The following is a 19,033-nucleotide window of genomic DNA, read 5'->3' as shown; positions in this document are numbered from 1 at the left end:
CAGCAGTCAGTCTTTAATCCACAGGTTTTGAGCTGTTAGAGCAAAGGTCAAAACTACCAGTGATCTAACTGCAGTGGATTTAGCAAACCATAGTTCCAAAATCATCCACATTCACACACTCATCTTAACACTGCTTTGGCACCACAAGCTAAATGAACACATCTACAGATTTCAAACATGTCAGGAAATAACATTTTAGAGTAGGGCCCACAAAACTGTGCTCAGTTTGTGTTTTTTCATTTGGACTCTTCAATTGATGCTTTCATCGCCCAAATAGTCCAGCTCCGTGCTTGGCTTGTCCAGCTCCATGTCCATATCCATCATACCCGCCGCTGAGTGCTGATTAAAGTTTGCGGCGATCTGGTCGAAGGTCTTACCCCGGGTCTCTGGCACTCGAAAGAATGTGAAGATAAGAAAAAAGAGGAGAAGCCCTGCAAAGATCAGGAATACGTACGGCCCACAGAGATCCTGGGGAGGAAGATTTATGGGTTAATGATGAATATAAACCGAACAAAACGTCAAAATCATTTGTAAAACATCTTGTTTTGTAGAACTGATGGTACTCACAGCAACATATTGGAAGCCCATGCCGATGATGAAGTTGGCGGTCCAGTTGGAGAAGCCTGCCACCGCCATGGCAGCTGGCCTTGGGCCTTGAGAGAAAAGCTCAGCTACAAAGAACCAAGGAATGGGACCTGGACCCACCTCAAAGAAGGCGACAAAGCCAAAGATAGCAAGCATGCTAATGTAGCTCATCCAAGGAATGCTGTCCTGTCAGGTAGAGATAAAGATGGCGTCAGCGATTCATTCAGCTTACTAATACTGGATGATTAAAAATAACAATAATACAAACCTTAATGTTGGGTACTCACCAGTAAAGCCAGAGCTATTGTCATGACGATAGCACAAATACACATTCCTCCCAATCCCAACATGTGTAGTGTCCGTCGACCCATCCTCTCCACAAGGAAAAGCTGTTTATGTCAGGGAAACAGTTTAAAAATACAAAATTTAGACTTTTCTTCTGTGAAGAAACAACTTTTTTTTTTTTCTACAAAAGCTAAAAACTAGGTTAAGCTGAGATCGCTTGTCAGTTCACAAATTACGCTTCTAGCAAGTAACCAATTAGGAACTGACTACATCAGAATCTGAATGTGAGATCTGGTTTCAGAGCAAGAATTTAGGTCAAATTAAATGCAGATTCTAAAAAAACAAAAACTAGTCACACCCCTTTCTATAAATATTGTGCATTTTGGAGTCCAGATGTCACTACAAGTAACAAAGTAAGAATTAAATTGAACAATGGAGAGCAAGAGAGAGTGTGACCTTTAACAGATAACAGGAAGGCGGAAACCATTGCAGCACAGTTGCTCTGACTCATCCTGTCAAGTTATCAACTTCTGTCTATCACAGAACTTACTAAGGTCAGAATCGGCTTAAATATCTATTGCAGTGTCAAAACATTGGAAACGGACACAAAATTTGTGATTAGGCAATTTCCACCTGAAACATTTTAAGGCACAAAGTACACAATTGGAGCAAGGAGTGGGCTGTAACTGGGTGAAAAGGTCCAAAGAGGATCTTAGAAAGACTTCCTGTAATCTGGATAACTTCTACTGAGAACAAAAGTTCAAACTTCAATCTTCACCACATTGGCGGATGTGCCACCATGAGTTTAGCATGTTAAATGTCACATTTCTGATTTTTTAAAGAATATTTACACCTAGTATCAAAGAAAAAATCAGCTGGAGAAAAGACTCATCATGAAAAAGGGTGGACCAACCTTTTCTTATCTTATTTACTCTTTGATAACAGAGTTAAACACAGAACGAGTCACACTTATTGACTGAATGTGGGTCACAGCAAGCTCTTACTGTATAACTAAAGTCTATTGGGAGAGCAGACTACCAAAGAGCCAGAGTAATGATATCTCACCGAGACCACAGTAAATGCACAGTTTACCACCCCAGCTCCTATTGTGGCATAAACTGGACTCTGGACTCCTGCTTTCATGAAAATACTGGTGGAGTAGTAGAAAATCTGGAAGAGGGATTAAACAGAAATTAGCTCGATCAACATCCACACTTAAGCTTTGAGCATTTAGTGATCGCTGAACCAGAGTAAAATCAGACTTACAGCGTTGACCCCAGACAGCTGCTGGGAGAGCTGCAGCAGGATGGAGATGATGATGGGCTGGCGGTAAAGAGAGGAGCGGAAGAGCTCAGGGATGGATACTTTCCTCTCCATTTCCATCCTCCTCTTCTCCTCCTTCATCTCTGCGAGCATGTCACCCACCTCCTGCCGGCCTGTCAGCCTCCTCAGGCCTGTTCAGAGGACAAAGGGATGAGAATCATTACCCATCAAACGGGGATGTCTAGGAATCTCAAAACAAATCTTTTGTTTCATGGTTGGACAAAGTGGAACTCAGGTCAATTAAAACCTTTGCTGATTCAATGCTGCAACACTGTACTCTTGCATTACCATTTCCCCCAACCTGCTTTCAGTTTCTACTTGCATTTATAACTATTATGTATCATAGTTTGTTTTTTTTTGTAATACATAAAGAAGTGGAAAACAATAGCATAATTTAAATCTCACTATAATCTTGGAATTAATTTAGATTAAAATCGCTCATTTGAATTCTGCCAAAGGCATTCATGATATGTGTGTGCCACCTCCAGAATTAAAAAGAAAAGGTTTACATTGTTTGTGTTTGCAAAATCACACATAATTTTGTCTTCTTACTTAAGATTTTGTCAGAGTAATAAATATTTTTTTGCTCATTTGTTTCTTTGTTTTTGCAGCAGAAAATAGAGTGTCCCACTGTCAATCATAGATGTCCCACTTTAATAATACAGTGTCTCCAAAGATCTTACACACACGTAGCCTCGGTCAACTTTTCATCTTTCGCAGCTTTTTTCACGGCGCAGGTAGTTTGTAAGATGGGTCACCTGTGGCCGCCTGGAGGATGAGCTTGAGTCCATCCTGGCAGCTTGTGGCTATCCACAGAGCAAGGAGATTGGTTAGCTTGGCTGATAGAGCTGTGCTTATAGCTGCATCCATGTCAGCACACCACCTTCAATGTGGTAATTTCACAGTACGCCTACAGAGGTTGGAAGACTGATTCGTTCTCGCCCCCGAGAAAATATCCAAGTGAAAGTCATCCGTATAGTATAGACCCAGCTCCCAACCCAACTGAGACAATAGATAATGGCCCACCACTAATATATATATATATATATATATATATATATATATATATATATATATATATATAAACTGTTCCTCACCCATCGCAGGTGGTCTTCCCCCCCACTTTTTCCTCCAAGCTCGGGTCCTCTACCTCCGGCCTGGGAGTTTGAGTATCCTTGCTGTTCCTAGAACTGCACTCTTCTGGACCGAGATGTCTGATATATTTACAGGGATCTGCTCTAACCACTCCTGCAGTTTGGGGGTCACTACCCCAAGGGCCCCAATGACCACTGGTACCACTGATGCCTTGACCTTCTCCAGCTCTTCTCTGAGCCGCTGGTATTTCTCTAGTTTTTCATGTTCTTTTTTCCTGATGTTGCAATCACTTGGTATTGCTTTGTCAACCAGAATGGCTTTCCTCTGCTTATGTATATATATATGCAGGACAGCTCTGATTTTAAAGCGGGATCCATATGTGTTGCGCAATATTTATTGATATTCTTCATTTAAGCTGCAAGCACCAACATACATTGGGCATCCATCTAGTTTTTAAAACACAGTTTTTCTTTAGTCAACACAAGAGGCTAACTTACATAAATAGAATAAAGCACCTTCTCTATGTGGCTAACATAAAAAGGTCACCCCAAATATCAATCATTTCTCCTTGCATATTTAGATGTGATGTAACCATTCATTCTTATCAACATGCTTCTCCTGACTAGAAGTAATATTAATGTTTTTGGAGTCACTCAGCCAGAGTCTCCATTAGAGACATGAATCTAATGGAAAATCAGGGGAAGAAGCTCAGGATGTTATTGACTCACTGACCATCCAGCAGGTACTGGTGTCTTGCTGGTGTTTAGGAAAGCTATGCAGCACTAATTTGATAGAGACAAACTTTATTTTTCTTTATTTGCCTCAGTCTAGATGCTCTGCAGCATTCTTATATTAAATCTTGAACATAAGAATTTGGCTTTTAATGTTGATAAAGGTTTAAGAAATGTTTGATCCTGCTTTGGCTTTACATTATCCAGCACAGGAGTTAGCATTATTGTTAAGTTTATTCTGAGAAATGCAGGGGCAAACTAAAATAAAGAGGTGTGTCTTGAACAATGTGAAGCACACCAGCTGCACCCACCGCGCTTGGCAAGGTGCTCCTGGCTGCGGATGATGTAGAGGAATCGGGGGCTCTCAGGACAGAAGGGCAGCAGACCCATCTGGAGGACAGTTGGTACCACGGTTAAACCCAGCAGAACGGGCCATAGGTGTTCGCTGCCCAGTAATGACTCCAGACCCAGAACCTAATCCAATGTTGTAAAAAAGAGACCATTAATATGGTAAGCTGGGTTTCAAAAAATCCTTACCTTAAACTTACTGAAAGAAAAGCAACATGGAATACATAGTACTTTTGTATACAGACACAAAAGCCAATTTATCTTAATCACTCTTCAAAATGGGAAAAGCAAGAGAAGATGCCATCAAAGTAAGGCAGATGCACATATGAGTTAAGCCTGGTTGTTCAGCAAATGACTGCAGGACAATAGATACCAACTTTAAAACTTAAAGCCTACAAAAAAGTAACAACAAAGCGTTTGCATTCAAAGCAATAGATTTTAAGTTAAGCATGTAAATTACCTAAAAGTTAAAAAAAAGGACTCAGTTGTCCAAGGCCTTGCTATAGATGATAATCAGTGCAAAGGTAATTTCAAGGTTCCCTGAGGTGAGACGTTTCAGTGGGCTTACAGAAGTGTTGCTATTTGTCATGAGAGAGACTTGGAGAAGTCGATCTAAGAACCACTCATGATGTCAGTAATGTTGGAAGCAATCCATACCCTCCAGATACAATTATTTCTCATCAAAGAATAAAACTTTCTTCAAGCCCCTTACTCCTAACCAGGCAGTAGCCAGAGTGTTATGTGTAGAACAACTGAGTAAAGTTCTACGTTATCAATCTGGGATCCGTGAAAAGGAGACATTTCCTTTAGAACAACTCTCTAGACAATAAAATTTTTTTGAAGTGAAGCCTTGATAAGGTAAGCAGCAGTTGTTGTTGAGCTGCTACTACTGCCTCCAGCTCCTGAAGCATGTGCTTCTCCAGGCTCAGGGGAGAAAGAGGAGGATGATGACGATTATGTGAGGGTGCTACCCCCCTGAGTTGAAGAGCCTGACGTGGTTGAAGCAGCAGTGGTGCCATCAGCAGGTTTCAGCAGCGACAAACGATGCTGGAGAAGGTGTGGAAGACGGAGGGGGCCGGGAGGAGCCAGCTGGGAATGTTTCAGCATTTTTACAGGGAAGCGTCAAGAGTGCTCTCCTCATTTTCTCCTGTAGAGGGCTGTGCTTCCCCTCTAGATGCCGAAGATTGCCTGGGAATAGTCTGAGACAGCCTCCATTCACGCAGAGCTCTTTGTTCCTATCAGCATGGTATAGCATTAGCTCTCCATGCTAATAGCATTGTCCAGTACTGCTGGACGCAGCCAAGACCCCATCAGAATGTTTAGTCAGAATGATGTTTAGTACAATACTTCCAGCTGATTGGGTGACGTGCCAGCTAGTACCTGCCTTCTATAATATGCTTTCAGCCAATCGTAGCAGGGAATGGTGACCTTCAGAGTTAATAGCTTCTGCAACTTGGTCGTCCATGAGAGCCACAACGGACATACACACACAGACATCACACTGACATCTATCCTGTCGACAAATGCACAAAGTGCTTCTATTTTAGTTAAAAAAGAGTCAATTGCTGTATCAACAGGTGAGTCCTCCTACGTAGCCATGTTTGGAATGCCCCGGCAAAACCCTCAATCCTACATGTCCCACCCCAAAAAACACTGCTGGCATGTCATTCGTCCTACTTGCTGGTGGTTACGAGACAGAGGTGTTAGTTGGAGTCTTTCAAGATCGATTTGTTGTGAGACTGAAAATTCAGTTCTCGCGACATTCCAGCATGCAGTGCAAGCTTTTGGCATGGAGGGTATGTGACCTTTATAGTAGTTAATTGAACTCCTTTCTTGTAGAGGCCATCTCATTTTATTTGGCAACTTTAGGAATGGCCTCAATTAGTCGGTGAAGAGTAAGCCGGAAAGGTCTGGTACTGCGCACCAGTAAAAGATTTAGAGCCGCTGTATGCAGTCATATCATACCTGTGCTATAAGAATGCCAGTGACTATTGCCAGTTGGTGCAAAGTGCCCAGTGCACCTCGGAGACTTGTAGGAGCTATCTCCCCCACATACATTGGTGTTAATCCAGATGCGAGGCCTGAAGATAAAAGCAAAAGAAAGACTGAAAATTTGCATTAAACTTTTATCAAAACAAGCTGTCGCTCCTAAGGGTTTCTTTTTCTTTTAAGTCTGTATGTATAAAAACAAAAGGATACATCGGAAGGTTATTTTACCACAGTAGGCGCCAATGATAAAACGTCCCAGGATCATCATTTCAAAGGACATACAGAGCTTGGACATTCCCATCAGACTCCCACCAATGAAGGCAAACAAATTGTTGGCGAGCATGGCTTTTCTCCTGGTAGAAAAAACAACAAAAATGTTTAAAAAGTGAAATGATGGTATAGAAAGCTCATTTTAAATCCCATCTGAGATAACTGGTGGGTTACACTAAAGTAAAAAAAAAAAAGTGGTTGACTCAGACCTTTGAGACTGAAACAGGTTCATATTAGTAAATGTTAGATTAGATCGCCTTGTAGGGAAGCATGAAATTAAATTTAATTTGGCCTCTAGATGGCAGTGTCTTACAAAAGTACAAAGGGTTAGAGCTGTTAGCTATTCTGGCTGTTATGGATTCCTATAAGAAAATTTCTATGACTGTGTATTTGTAACAATTGTAGTTTAACAGTTGGTCAATTGGACTTGATTAAAAACAGAATACATTGCAATTAGATTAAACATTCCCTCAAAACATAATTTGAACCTGTGAGAATTTCTACCAAATGTTTCTTTTGTTTGTTGCTGAATTGCTTTTCTTTGATGTTCCTTAATGTCTGACATAGCCCCCTACTGAAAATGAGCTACAAATGTGCAGTTTCAACAAGTTCATGTATATCTTTACAATTTTGATGCAAGTGACTTAGCCCTGACAGATTATTGTTTACAAAATTGCATTGAATCACGCAAACTTAATTGTACTGTTAAACAATTTGATTGTACTGGAATAAACTAGGCAGATATGGAATCTGTACGCATCAATATACATTTGAATTATTTGTCTTATAAAAGGTCTTGAGGTGACATCTTCTATGGATCTGTGCTGATTTTAAGATCAGTTTAAATTAAGTTAGTGTTTGATAAATACATATTTGGGTTAACGAAATAGACATTCATCTAAATCAGTCTCGGTTCTCACTCGTGGAGCTTTCAGTGCAGCTGTACCTGCTTCTTTGTGGATAAAAGCCTCAATATTTCAAGCTCCTCCACTAAATCTAATTAAAAACAGCTGTACACATTATCAAAATACACATTGCTGAATTTGAGAAAGTTTATTTAGTCAAATATTGCAACTGAAAGTTTGTTTGTTTGAGTACAGATACACATCGTATGTAACGCAGGGTCGACCAAGCCTACTAAAGAAGAGGTTCTTATAACTGCTTGAGATTTAAATCTTAAAGCAATGATCACGATGTAACAGGTTTCTATATCTAATAACGATCAACCTTAATACAAAAGTTTCAGTTCTGTATTTTTGAAGACACATTACTACCTCTTCCACAGAAATAAAGAATACGTTTCACCTTTTAAACAACAAAGCTTGCTGTTAAAAACGTCATCAGTGAGATTTGAGCCGATCTGCTCTTTGACCTCAGAGGCCAGCCGCGTTACCACCAACACCAGCGGCAACAGCTGTTGTTCAAGGAGGACAAGTTAAGATCCTGTCCTGCTGCCCAACCTCCACTCCTGACACCCTCCCTGACTCTGGACTCAGCGCTGTCATGCCCACCCCTGCCTTCAGCCAGTTTCCACCATGGCTTAGGTTACAGAGGGAAACTTGGATGGCCCACTTAATGGACCGGACTTCAGCTTCAGCCGAAACTCTGGGATACTAAATTTAAGGCGGGTGAAATCAGGAAAGTAGACCCTTAATTTGGTCTTTCATTCTTAGAAAAACTTTTCACACTTTAAACTTGAAAACAACCCAAACGACTTCTAGTTCTCAAATTTCTATAAATCTTGGGGAGTTTTCTATCTTTCATTGCAGAGGAAATGTAATCTCCTTGTGTCTTCCTACCTGCCAAGCCACTCTGAGATGAAACCCACACAGAAGGAGGACACCATGCCTCCGATGGAGAATATGGCCACTGACAGAGACCAGAGGGAGGTGAGGGTCCCACTTGGTATAGGTTCTCCATAACGGTGCACCCATGTTTCATTGTAGTCCGCCTCAATGATCTGCAGAGCAAAGATAAAGTGTGATTAGTTATCAATAAAATTTTTTAAAAAGTATACAAATCTCATGACCGATGCACAGCACCCTCCATTCGTATTGGTATTACATTGAAAGGCAAGGCAAATTTATTTGTATAGAACAGTTCAGTACAAAGACAATGCAAAGTGATTTACATTAATTACACAATAAAAAATGAATTAATTTTAAAAAGCAGGATAAAAGCAAGTAAATATTGAAAAATCATGATAAAAGCAGGTAGTAAAGCAAATAAAACAGTTTTGATCACAACCTTAAACTAAAAGTACTAAGTTAGCAGTTTAACTTCAACAGTCAAAGTCAGCTCCTAACAAATGGGTTTTTATCTTTGGTTTAAATGAACTCAGGATTTCAGCACTTTCAAAATCTTTCTGAAGTTTGTTTCACATAAGTGGAGCATAGGAACTAAATACTGCTTCTCCATGTTTGGTTCTAGTTCTGGGTGTAGACTGAGTAGGCTGTGAAATTTCACAAGATGGGAGCATGCAGAAAGTGAACTATTTGACCAAATTTCTTTTTTGGATGATTAGCCTGCTAAAAGAATCTGTAGGAGCCAATAATTTTTTGTTAATGATTAGAAATGTTTTTTGTTTTTGTGTATAATCTAGGCAAGTTTATTTTACGGTATTGTTTAATATCTGTTATGAGATTATGTTTTTTGGTTATTTAGTTATGTTCCTTTATTTTATGGTTAGTTATGATTCATTTAGGTTAATTATTTCTTATAAATAGGTAGTCAATTGTAGGACCAGCATGCATCTGGGTGGGCGTATGTTTTTTTACCAGCGCAAGAGAAACATGGAGGAAATGTTTGTCTTTTTGTTTGCTTGCCTGAGGAAAAAATAAACTGACAAAACAAAAGGAGTTTACGTGGAACATTTTTTCTTTTGCTTGCATAAAATAAGTCCATGGTGCATCTGTGGTGTTTGTGGATTTTCACTTTTTTGAGCCATCAAAGCTGGGCTACAACAGAATCATTACAATGATAAGACAGAAAACATCAATAAACCAGTTCAAGGTTTGTTGTTTTGGTAAAACACTTCCAAGAACAAGGCAAGATCACAGTGAGGTGAAGTAGAAATAGCCCACAGCATCATAAGTCCTCCATCGTACTTCCCAGTGTTAGGAGTATATTTTTGTCAAAATATACTACTACAAAAGTATACTTTTCCTTTTACTTTAGTAATATTTTAATGGCATATCCTATGTATTATTTTTTGGCTCCTCCATGAGTTATTTCACTGAATGACAAAGAAGCTTTTTTTAAATGAAAATTCTTCAAGCAAAGACAAACAGTGGGATCACAAACCTTAAGGTAGGCCAAAATGAGTGTTCATTTTTTGTACAGATGTATATCTGGTGAACATTAGGAGGTGAAGCTATCCATCCATCTATCCATTTTCTGAAACGCTTAATCCCAAGTGGGGTCGCGAGGGGTGCTGGTGCCTATCTCCAGCAGTCAATGGGCGAGAGGCGGGGTACACCCTGGACAGGTCGCCAGTCCATCGCAGGGCAACACAGAGACAGGACAGGACAAACAACAATTTATGCACATACTCACACCTAAGGAGAATTTAGAGAAGCCAATTAACCTAAAAGTCATGTTTTTGGAGTGTGGGAGGAACCCGGAGTACCCGGAGAGAACCCACGCATGCTCAGGGAGGACACAAACTCCATGCAAAAAGACCCCGGGCCGGAAAACGAACCCGGAACCGGAAACTTGTGACTGGAGGTACTTTACACAGTTCTAATACTCTACTATTAACCCTAACCTACTATTAGGGCTGGTTCATTCATTTTTATGCTGAAAGAAATTAGATTTGAACAAGTGTTTCTTCTGTTTTTTTTTTTGTTTTTTTTTTAAATCACGTTATGATTTCTCAGTACTTGAGTAGCCTTTTTACTCTGACATGAGTAATTTCCTTCATGGTTATATAGCACCCTTACTCAACTAAATATATGATAAAGGAGTGTTACTCCTACTTATTTTTCTTCCACACTAATTTTTTTGTATTCTACCCAGTGGGTCTAGAGCGTTATTTCAGTAAAATCCAAACCCAATTGGAGTGCTTGTTGCTAAAAAACTGAACCTTAGTCTCCTCTAACCAAAGGATGCAGTTCATGTATACGTAAGTATACATCAGCAAATGCCAATATATAAGATTATAGAAGTAGGATAGAGGAGGTCTTTTACTGGAGTGTTTTATAAACAGCCAATAGGCAAGCAGATAGGATCTAACACTGGCTGTGGAGACTTGATGTTCCTCCTATTGGCATAAAGATCCCTCCTTATGCTGCAGTCTTTGCTGAAAGGCTGTACATTAGTGATATGCGTAGGCCTTTTTTGACACAGGTCCAGCAGTTGTTTTAAACTTTTGAAACCTTACTCTTCTAGACAGAGGACAATTTTTGGAGCTGAAGTCTCTTATTTAACACGATTATTACACAGGGTTTTTGCACAAGGTATTAAATGGGTATTTATATAAATAGGTATATATATATATATATATATATATATATATATATACACACACATACATACACAGGGTATTAAACGGTAATTGCACATTATTTACTGCACAAGTTATTGCAGTTGTAGAGTCTGATGGGAGCAGGGATGAATGACCTGTGGTAGCGCTCCTTTTTACAAACAGTGTGTATAAATCTTTCAGTTACAGTAAGTTAAGTTGCTGTTTTCTTGGAGCCCTTTCCTGACTCTTTAAGACAAAAATAAAGTATGCCTTTCTTGACTGGCATGTTCTGCTATATTTCCAATATTAAAGACCAAAGAGAAATAACACAACATGCTTTATAGGATCTACTAAATCAGATATAACCGTGCTGAGTGCATGTATTCAATCAAAAGTGGGACGTCAAATGTTTTTTTTTCCCCAACTTATTTCAAGATGTTAAAAAAACAACATCACCGATAAATGTGGTTGGTGTTGTAGATTTTAATGGAAACTATTCCCGCCATTTAATAAGTTAATATTAGATGGTGCAAGCAAGGACTAAACCAAAATATAACAATGTTTCAGTTGCTGTGCTTTTGTTGCGATGTGTTTACAGTAAACCAGCTTCAGTAGCAGCAGTACTAGCAGCCCAGATCGACCCACAACAGCCGGAGCTTTGTGTTGGTCTCTCTTCAAAGCTCTTGACTCTTTTTAAATCAGTAGAAACTGTTAGCTGCTTTATAATTACCTGCCTTATTAAATGAATCCATGAGATGAAAATAAATTATTCAATATGACACATTTGCTAAGGACTGCCATACCAAAGCATCAGGTATGGTGATAAAATGAACAAGAGCAACATGTCAGTCTTTTATAAAACACGTGTCATAAATCATGATTTGTGTGCACTGATTGTAACTGAGAAATCATGTTTTAAAATGTGTCATCATGAAATAAAGTGAAACATAATTTTCTCTAATAAATCCATAATTATTCTGCTGCTATCTTATCGTGTATTTATTTATGTCTGTTGGGTTGAGCTCAGAACCTCTCTGCTTTCTGTTTCCTAAATACCATATGACTGTGTTATGGTTTCAAACACTGGAGCTTGGAAAACCAGGAACCAAAGGGAAAGTCTCTGAAAAGCTGTTGGATAAACAGAAAAACACAACAACGACATGGTGACAACAATGCCTCCTAAAGGGTTGACATTATGAGAGCCTTGGGCTGGTTTTAATAACCACAACACAGTGGGATGGGGGCTCTGTTTTACAAGAACTGTATGTGCTCAGTTCATGTCAAGTGAATCAAGTTAGAACAGAGGCGCTACTGTGTTAATGTTTGTACATCACTAAAAAAAAAAAACAATTAAAAAAAGACTGTATTTATCCAAAAGGAAAGTTTTTTTTTTTTTTGTATTTTTGTAAATGCTGATAGCTGTAGGCAGGCAGGATCTTTTATAGCGGTCTTGCACCAGATCTGACGAAACCTTTGTTGCTGTTTAACTTCCTTCTGAGGAGGATTTTCACTAATTCCTTCTTGTGAAAAAATCTCAAGAGGTTATAGAGGAGTTCCTAGAATACATTCAGCCTTGTTTATAAGCTTATTGAGCTTTTTTAAGTCATTAGCTCTGATGCTGTTACCCCAGCAGATGATGGAGGAATACATCCCACTCTCCACGACAGATATGCAGCATCTTGATGCAAACACTGAAGGACCAAAGCTTTCTTAGAAAGTACAGTCTGCTCTGTCCGTCATAGTAAATAGCCTTACAGTTGTGTCTCCAGTCTAGTTTGTTGTCCAAGTGAACACCAAGGTATTTATGATCCTCCACCACCTACATTTCTTCTCCCATGATGTTAATAGGATTCAACTTGTTCCTAGTTCCTCTGAAATCTACTTTTTTTTTTAACCACATTAATAAAAAAATTTGCTTGGAAGAAGAAAATAAATAAAACATACAGACGCACTGTTTGGTATTGCTTTGGCAATATCTGATATAGTTGATATTGTGATTGCTACATAAATATCAATAATAATCCTAATCCTTTTTCTCATTCCTTTAATGAAATATAATTGGCTAATTTATTGTATATTCTTAGTAAACTGAAGCATTTCTTTTTACCTTCTGAGGTGCATTGATGACTCCAATGTTATAGCCAAATGTCAGTGATCCCAGAACAGCAGTGAAGACCGATAGAGCTAGAGTTCCAGTCACCGTCTGCAGAAAAAAAACAAGAAAAGGTAGAAAGAAAATTAATGAATTTATTGGTTTAACCACAGAATATTATATACTGTAGTAATACTGGGAATTGTGTTGATCATTTAAGTAATGTACTTCCTTGTACTATAAAAAAACAAATTAAAATGAAAAAAGTCATAAAAGCATTTCACAGCTTTATTAGTGTGGTGTCAAAATCCCAACTCCTTACTATATTGACATGTACCACAAGTTCCACGACCCATTATAACTTTAACTGCCAGATTATTTGATAGAGCTAGGTTTAATGCAGAGCCTTTTCTAAGCTTCTACCAAGTCGACAATATTGTCTGTCAAAGTTTGTTGTCTCCACTTTGTATAAGCTTTGCCAACACGTCCAACTGCCTTTAAAAGTAAGAGAGGTTAGTATGGAGCCAGTCAAAAACAAAAACACAACTTAATCCTACTCATGTGCCCACATGGTTTGTGTGTTCATATATATATGTATGGATGGATGGATGTCCAAACAGCAACTCAAAATATCTATCAAAGAAAACATTGTTCTTTTATCTGAAAAAGGCATTGCTTCCCTAACAAAAAATAAAAATAGATAAATATCTATATAATAAATAGAAACTTTCCAATTTTAAAATACTGTCCAGTCTTCTACATCTTCAAACAATGTGTTAACATCCTCGTGATGAGACATCATTTATTTCTGGATGTCTATGGAGTCTATGGGCAGGGGAACAGGTCACCAGTCAGTAGCAGGGCAACACAGAGACACACAACTATCCACACACACACTCACACTTAATTCCAATCTGCCTTACAGTCATGTTTTTGGACTGTGGGATGATGCTAGATAACCCAGAGAGAAACCATGGATGCATAGAGAGAACTCGCAAACTCCAAGCTGAAACATCCCGAGCCGGTTTTAGTATATTTACAAACCCTCTAACGACCAACAGGCCTTTTGGGGACGGAAGGCTGGTCCTAATGATGCAGACCCCTGCTTTTAACCAGAAAGAGTCTGTTCAAAGGTAAGTTGTGAACTAACTTTATGTCACGGTTCGGGTAAGTGTTAGGCATACATGTGATAAATGAAATAAATGTAAGTCAATGTAAAGTCTAAATAGAGCTACAAATACAAATGGGTGTGTGTATGTGTGAGCTTTGTGATTAATTCATTGTGGGGCTCATTTTCTTGTAAAAAATAAATGAATAGCATGTTGTGGGGACTAACAGCTCCTTATGTGGCCCAATGCCAGTACCTCATAAGATGAATTGCTTGTTTTGGGTCAGGGATCATTTTTAGGATGAAGGTCCGAATTTACTTTACCTGGGTTTAGGGTTAGGGTTAGGTGTGAACCAGTAATGGTTGGCTGCCGAAATTAATTGAAGTCGATGGAAAGGCCATAACTTGTCTCAGATACTGAGACAAGTTTGTGTGTGTACGTTTAAATTGAAAAGAGGACCTAGAAACAATCCACCATCTTAGAGCAGGGTGTAAGATACTGGCAGGAAAGGAATACATGGAATGTAATAGCTGGGTATAGAGTACAGAGACATCTGTGTAGAATACAAACTCAATATGGAACCACTTCCCAAGGTGGTGGAGAATGACCAGTTAAGATCCTGTGGGATTTCCAGATACAAACAGACTAAACGGTTTAGGCCAACCAACCAGACCCTGGGATATTTGTTCTGTCATTCTCTACCAAATCTGTAGTAACCTCCCATTTTGACCTGGGGGTATCCAGTTAGTATTCTGCAAAGATGTTCCTGTACACTATACCAGCCATTTTGGTCCAGCTGGTCCTTTCCTGCTAGCATTTTACACCCTGCTGTGAGAGGCTGGGTTGTTTCTGGGGGCTCTTTGCATTACCTGCACCTGGGATAATGCCTGATATGGTAGATCTAGGCCTCAATTGCTCTAGTGCCCCTGGGCTGCCATGATCAGTCCTCTGTGTTGCCCTTCAGTCCTGCCCCCTCTAGCCATTTTTAGGATTTAATCACATCATGCAGGGATGTACCAAACGTTACAAATAGTTTCATAAATTCTATGGTTCCATCTGAACAATGTGTGACCTTCTGGTCTCAAGCAAAATCAGGCATCTAAGGATGACATGCAATTGAGCAATTAAGGTTTTGGAATAAATACTCTTCCTTGATAAGTGTTATGGGAATTTATGTCAGAACCATGTTCTATCTACACATACTGGACGAGTGCATGTTTACAGAGATGTAAGCTTTAATTAAACAGTCAGGATTAATTACAATGCCTTACCACACAGCTAGCTAACATTAACTATAAATAAGCCTCATCCTGACCACAGACAATCCCTTTAGTAACATCCATGACTATACTGGCTAAGTGCCTGAACTTTCACTAGCCTCCCGATTCCCGTCAAGCCCCCGGACACCTGTCTGTGCAATGACAGATGAGATGACCTTGGGGGAATAAAGGTCCACCACCCTCAGAAAGATTTTAACTGACACTATCATTCAACGATTTAAAACATCTGTCACTGAAGCCACGGTTGCATGTTATTCTTTCATACATTTTTTGTTGTCGTCTACCAGCTCTGACCTCACAATGTCCTGCAAGAGGTGTTGGTTAAACAAAAAACTCTGGAGCCATGATGGAACAACCTGACCTCATAAAACATCTTGATCATGTGACCATGATTAGGAGAAGAACTTTAGAAAATATAAACACACTGGTGACACTTCAGCGATAATTTATATCAGATTGTATCTTTGCACAACACAAAGCATTAGGTTTGCTTGAGATTTGTATAGAGAGCGCTGATAAAGAGAAAATTGTGGCAATCTCATATGAAACATGATCATCTCTTTCTTTTACACTCTCCTCTGAATCATTGACCAAACTTTACCCCATCGGTCATAAAGAATCAAATTCAGCCTGTCTTGACCTTGCTGTGTTGAGTCTCTATGGCTTAATGACCAAACAGAAGAATGTATTTTTTGCCAGCATGGGTGCGCTTGTGCTTAAAGGCAAATAATGCCTCATAAGTGGAAATTCACCATAAGTACAAGCAGAAGCCAGGATTTAAACCTGAACATAAAAAAAACTGTTTTATCATCCGGAAATAACTGCATCCAAAATATCCACTGTGGTTCATAAACTGAGATATTTGACTTCTCAATGTCAGACTCTCTTTTTAATCTGTTGGAAAATCAGTGGAATCTTTAACAGCAGACTCAAGGCATACAAAGTTTAATGCGTAAAAAAACTGATTCTCACTTTGATTGTATTTGTTTTAATCCATGATTTCTTCTTTTTTTTCGTTCCCTTTGTTTTAGTTTCCAAAAACTAAAACTGTGAAATTACGCACACGCATAACGCATGTGCGTAAAAGTTATAATTGAAACGCGCTGACAGAGGGATTCAACAGAAATAATTACCCTTTTTTCTGCACTTGAATAATAAATAAACGTAGAGCTGTAAAGCAAAGAATAAAAATAAAGCTTACTTCTCCCCCCAACTGTTGAAACCCGGCCGGCATGACTTTAACAACTTCAGGCACCCGGCTGCAGGTGGTGACAGACACGTTTGGTGCCAAATGGAGAAGAGCCCCGCTCTAAAACCCGCCAAATCAGAAAGAAGCAAAACCAGTAGATTTAATCCAAAGGTGAAAAAAGTTGAACAAATGTGCTCGGCCCTGGAGCACAGGTTGCCCTCTCTCCTCTGTACAGTTTGACTTGTCCGTCCTGCTCGGATAGAGTGACGGACGGCTGCACGCAAACGCCTTAACCTTAGCTGTCATTGGCTGAAAGAGAGACGGAGAACCGTCCCAGAGGATGAATTAGGCCCTAAAGCAGAATTTTATTAGGGGGCCCCACCTACAGGTAGAAGCCAACCAGCCACTGCAGTGTCACTAACCTCCCTTTGAACCCTCTGGAAGTACTTTTGAACAGGGGGTGCTGTGATTTTTTTTTTTTTTTTTTTTTTTTTTTTTTTTTGGACAAAAGACCTTTGAGCCTATAGGACTATTTAAAATACAACGAATAAAACAATTAATTGGGTTTCACTACTTTATTGTAACACAGACATCACCAGTTCCAGGGCTGCCAACTTTTCACCAAACCTTGGGGTGAGGTTTTTGCAATAGTTTGGACAGGACATCCTGTCAGGGTTAAAATTAGGATAGGTGCAACTATAGGTTGGAGGTTTTTGGTGGATTTAACTGAAACAAAGTGGCAAATGTAGAATTTTTATAGCACATATGTTACTGAGTAACAATAAGGGGTCTGTAGTTATGTGGAACATTTTTCACACAATATCAATTCTTTTCTACATTCTGGTGATTTTTTAGAGAATTGAAGTAAAGCAGAATAGGCCCTACTTGCATCTTAAATATACTTTAAATTAAGAATTTCACAACTTTGTTCATTGGTTGTTCTCTGCAGTTCAAGTAAATTAAACAACTAGATTACTGGCACTGATACAGGAACCAGAGCAATCGAAACCTATGCAAATTGTGTGTGAATATTTGGTAATAGGCGGAGGACTAAAAAGCTTTATTCATGATATTATTAGTTACAATCAATTTTACAATTGACAAAAACTCATCATGAACTCAGCACTTCTCTGGATGTTTCATTTGGAAGGTGTGATGGAAATTAAGTTTTTATACATATTCAATGGACTAAAATAAAGATAAATGAATTAGATCAGTAATAATAAAAGAAGAATATCCCTGTGGTTTTTCCTCCATAATTCCAGGATTACTTAGCTGTTCTGCACATCCTCTCTGAATGTGGTTGGTCTTTTCTTTGGTGGCTGATCTTTTGAAATATAAAATGCAATGGTTCTTTTTCTTTTTACGGAGCTCCTATGGAGCTTCAAAATCCTCTTACCCAAACCACAAGGAAATAACTACTTTATTATCCTATTTAAACGTTATTGAACAGTTTTCCACATCAATCACACAGAACACAAGATCAAAATAACAGTCAAAAATACATTGGTTATGTTAAAATGCAGGAATAGATATAAAAAGTGTGCAACGGCACCATGCTCACTTTGAGTTACAGGCAGGGTGCCCTGTCTGGTTACAGGTGTCTAAATGTTCAGGTGCCCTTGGAGGTTCTCATTTCTTTCATTAAATTATGTAAATTTACTAGTCTGCTGCTGCAAGCTTGGTGACAGCTAGGGTGCTTGACGTATCCATGACAACGTAATTAACTTGTATTGATTAGGCCTCAAAAATTAAATAAAAATCCAAATAATGTAATAATAAGATAGATAAAAGTCAAAATCATTTACCAAAATATTAATAAAATAGTTAGAAATTGTGCTAAGTATTTTAACACTTTTTTTTTAATCTACCACTCCCCACTAGGGGGGGCTGCAGTACCCCCCACTTCCCGCGGCCATGGATGATGGCCAAACTTTTCAGCTTCTGACCCATAAAATGATAACAGTAGAGAGTCATTAACCAAGCTGTTGGTTGAGGAAAGAAGTATTTCAGCAACATCAATTAACCATTGATGCAATAATATTAGAAACAGGATCAGCAACCAAAGAAGTTGGTTTTCAAAATTTTTAATAATTGGTTTTACATATCTAAGCACTTAAACAAAACTATCGAGTGTTTAATTTAATTTCTGCAATGGATTTCAAGACTCTGTACTGGTTGATCAAGGGCCCCAAGTAGGGTTCAATGCGTTAGAAAACGTTAACATGGCTATTATGTGATATAGGGCTATAGCCAATTAAGTTTGTTTGTT

At 38.9% G+C, this 19,033-nt stretch overlaps 1 protein-coding gene across 1 annotated transcript; it reads right to left on the bottom strand.

Annotated features, from left to right (window-relative positions):
* Nucleotides 1–249: 249 nt before the first annotated feature.
* Nucleotides 250–16,806, bottom strand: slc2a4 (solute carrier family 2 (facilitated glucose transporter), member 4). The gene is made up of 11 exons (XM_015379467.1): nt 16,774–16,806; nt 13,199–13,294; nt 8,426–8,586; nt 6,585–6,709; nt 6,333–6,448; nt 4,331–4,493; nt 2,137–2,324; nt 1,936–2,040; nt 873–974; nt 568–771; nt 250–468 (listed from the first exon to the last, which is right to left on the bottom strand). The coding sequence occupies exons 1-11, from the start codon at nt 16,804–16,806 to the stop codon at nt 250–252; spliced, it is 1,512 nt and encodes a 503-aa protein (XP_015234953.1).
* Between the last annotated feature and the right edge of the window lie 2,227 nt (nt 16,807–19,033).

Source organism: Cyprinodon variegatus, unplaced genomic scaffold, assembly GCF_000732505.1.
Source record: "Cyprinodon variegatus isolate N-32 unplaced genomic scaffold, C_variegatus-1.0 Scaffold193, whole genome shotgun sequence".
Taxonomy (NCBI): Eukaryota; Metazoa; Chordata; class Actinopteri; order Cyprinodontiformes; family Cyprinodontidae; genus Cyprinodon; species Cyprinodon variegatus.
The sequence above is the reverse complement of the archived record's forward strand: the minus strand, read 5'-3'. Positions and strand labels throughout refer to the sequence as shown.